This window comes from Mus caroli, chromosome 4 (genome assembly GCF_900094665.2).
Source record: "Mus caroli chromosome 4, CAROLI_EIJ_v1.1, whole genome shotgun sequence".
NCBI lineage: Eukaryota > Metazoa > Chordata > Mammalia > Rodentia > Muridae > Mus > Mus caroli.
In genome coordinates, this window is record NC_034573.1 from 27,943,009 (window position 1) to 27,946,498 (window position 3,490).

The 3,490-nt window shown below is 39.9% G+C and overlaps 1 protein-coding gene across 6 annotated transcripts in view; it reads left to right on the plus strand.

The window, feature by feature from the left end:
- Rngtt (RNA guanylyltransferase and 5'-phosphatase) overlaps positions 1-3,490 on the plus strand; it is a 191,028-nt gene that overhangs the window by 60,572 nt on the left and 126,966 nt on the right. For all 6 annotated transcript variants that reach the window (XM_021159528.2, XM_021159529.2, XM_029476149.1 and 3 more), the window contains exon 11: positions 1,252-1,416. In XM_021159528.2, coding sequence (XP_021015187.1) covers positions 1,252-1,416 — 165 coding nt within the window. The remainder of the gene's footprint in view (positions 1-1,251; positions 1,417-3,490) is intronic.

Sequence of the window (3,490 nt, forward strand, 5' to 3'; positions counted from 1 at the left end):
AGAGAGAGAGAGAGAGAGAGAGAGAGAGAGAGAGAGAGAGAGAGAGAGAGAGAGAGAGAACTCCATTGTCAGTGTGGGTAGTGTTTGGAAGAGAGGACGGACTGGTGACAAGGAGCCCAACAGGATGCTTTGAGTGTTTCTTGCACTGTTCTCAGTGCTTCTACATCTGGCTGGTTATTTGTCCCTGTCTTACTGTAATAGACCTTGTGGATGGGAAGATAGTCTGCTCTCAGCCTAGTCTTGTTTGGTCTCATGCTATGTATTTTAGTAGAGAATTTAGACCACTTAGAGATCTTGTTTAGGTCTTGTTCCTTTTAGCAAGCCTATCATTTTAGGATTTCCTAAAATAGGGTCCTACATGGACTATGTCCTGTTTATTAACTTTTTCTCAGTGAATATCCTTTATGGCAGTTCTGCCTGTTCATAGAGAGACTATCTTAGAAGTTGTACCTAGCTTTTGCTCATTTTGGATTCACTCCTTGTTCTTAGTTGAGTGTAAACGTTGTTATCCTTCCAAAAGATATCCTGAAGCATATGCTGCCTCCTTTAGGAAACATTAGGCTGGGTAATAGACATTGGAGAAGAGGAACAAGAAGGTAATGTCAGTATCACAGACATTTTCAGTGGTCTCTAAGTCGCTAAGTCCTAGACAGTTACCGTCACCCAGGGATGTGTTTGAGCTATGTTTATGTGCACCATGTGGCTGGATAGGACACGAGTGTACATACACTTCCTAAAACATGGCTGAAACTACATATGCTCAAAAGTTTGCTGGGAGAAAACAGCTTTATTTTTTATAGCTGTGTAACTTGGAACGTATGTAAACTTACTGTTAGTTTTCAGTTTGAGGGTGTATCTCTGTAAAAAACGTCTTCTCACTGATGTTATGAAGTTTGATCACTAGTGACTATGCTATTTGTTTGGAATATTTATACTTTAATGAATTTGGATTTTAGGTTTTGCTATTATAGTTAAATAATAAGATACAATACTTTTGTTAATATGTTAATTCAGATTTGAAATCTAAGCCAGTTTAGATAGATATCATTTTCTCTTGCTGCCTCATGTAATTTCAATTTAAAAATGGCCATTGCTGGTCTGATTATTGGGATGTATGGTATGCAAACTATTCACTAGACATCCCCGAGGATTGTTATTTGTATAGACTATAGCATATAGTACTGCAACCTTAATGGTTATACTGACAGTGTAGTTGTGGTCAAATAAAAAAAACCTTGTTCTTTTATTCAGGCACAACCAGTTGGAGACTGTGATTTTAATATTCGTCTACAGTGTATTGAACGTGAAATTATAAGTCCACGACATGAAAAAATGAAGACTGGACTCATTGACAAAACACAGGAACCATTTAGTGTCAGACCTAAACAATTTTTTGACATCAATATTTCAAGAAAGGTAAGAAAGCATTTGTTTCTTTGGTTGGGAACACCAGTTGCATTGCTCAGCTTGTGAGAGGAACATGGACAGCTACTACTCTGCGGCCCTGCTCTTCCCAGAGCTACGCCCAGGCTCTCCTCTTCAGCCGTGTGCTCAGTGTGGGTTCCCTGTGTCTCCACACACAGTCATTAGAATAGTTTGTGACTAATCACTGGTCCATATTCTCATTAAAACAAACAAACAAAAGGCTACAATGTAAATATAAGTCTTGAGTTTCACGCCTGCTCTTGTCTGTTTTAGCACCTAAGTAAATGACACAGAGACCTGGTGTTTGTTTGTTTTTAATTAACGAGCTACAGTCACTAAGCTTGTCAGGTTCTGTGCTGTTCTAGCCCTCTAAAGCTGCCTGCTTTCCAGCCATATGGTCCTTTACCTCCAGCCTGAGTCATGCTCTGGCTTGCTTTAGTCCATCTATGTCCTCATGGAGATTCCTCCTGGACCTTCCACATGCTTTCTCCACACACATGGCTCCTCAGGGTCCTTCTCTACTCTCTCTTCTTTGGGATGCCCTGACTGGGATTGGAAGTCCTACCATATCTCTTCTGCCCAGGTAATTGGCTGATTAGCTCTTTTATCAACCAATCAGAGGTTATGGAAAACAATTTTTATCTAACATTGAGACTGGAGTTGCTTGACCATATCATCAGGACTGTAATCAGATATCTGGGCATAGAAATCAGCATCTGAATACACAGTACACAAAACCATCCCCCAACACTGCAACACACATTGAGTCATTTAGAATGAATCCAGGCACAAGGGAGGTGTGTGTGTGTGTGTGATGGAGGGAGGGAGGGAGGGAGAGGGAGAGGGAGGAGACAAGGCAAAGGAAAGAAGAGAAAGAGGAAAAAGAGAAGGAAGGAATGGCTTAATCTAGTTTTATTAACAGCCTCTTCATGTTGTTTAATACAGATAACACAGTGAAGTTATGATGATCTGCTCAGGTTTTAGATTCACATACATAGCTAGAGATACCTTTCACGGCAGTCCTAGGAAGTAGAGTGTCATGCAGGTCTCCTCTGGGAGGCTTACTCACTGCTGAATGAGCTCACCTTTCCTAGCTCTTTCTGAATTGGGACTGGCTGGTTCAACTAGGCTGTTCTGGCTCTAGCTCCTCTCCAGGCTGACTAATTCAATCTGGCTTCTCTCAACTTCTTACTGAATTTCTCTGCCTGGCATCAAAGTAATTCTGGCAACTTGTTCTAATCTCTGGCTCCTTCTTACTCTCTGGCTTCAGCTGCCTCTGCTGCCCTGCACTGAACTGCATGGACTCTTGGATGAACTCAGTTCCATTGCACTGCACTGATGCACTGACTCCCAATTGACCAACTCTCTCCATGCGCTGCTCTTAAATATTAGCTCTTTTCTGTCTTCCTGAGAGTTTTGTGATTCTGTGACTCATCACTTTGTCTGCCCCTCAATTAGACAGCATTTTCAAACATCGCTGCTTCCTTTTACAAACTAATTTCACCTTACAGGTGTATACTAAGGGCAGCTATATTCCAGCCAGATCATACTATATTCCAGGTGTGCCTGTATTCTAGCTAGATCACAAAGTCTTTGGATGTTATCTTTTGCCAGAGCAGCCAGTTGCTGGGTTAAAATTCCTTTGCAAGAGAATTTATAATTCTATCTACTTTTTCAGTTTGAAGGTTAATTTAAAATGGAATTATTTGGCTAGATTAAATATGATTGACAAAATTTTAAAAGAACACAATAAAAAGTTTGAGATATCTCTACTCATTTTTGCAGAGTCAGAAAAGTAATACCTTCTGTCAGTTATTTTACTGTATTTGGAATTCTGTTATAATCTACAAACACATATAGTATTCATAGATTCATTGTTCTGCCACGCCTAATCAAGAGATGATCCTTTATACACTATTTTTTGCATTTTTTAATTTAATTTTTACCCTGACAGTCTTCTGTTCTTTCACCTTATTATAGTTACACTTGGCCTTTATTCTTTGTCAAATTTTATTTTGTTAGTTAGGGTGTGTGTGTGTGTGTGTGTGTGTGTGTGTGTGTGTGT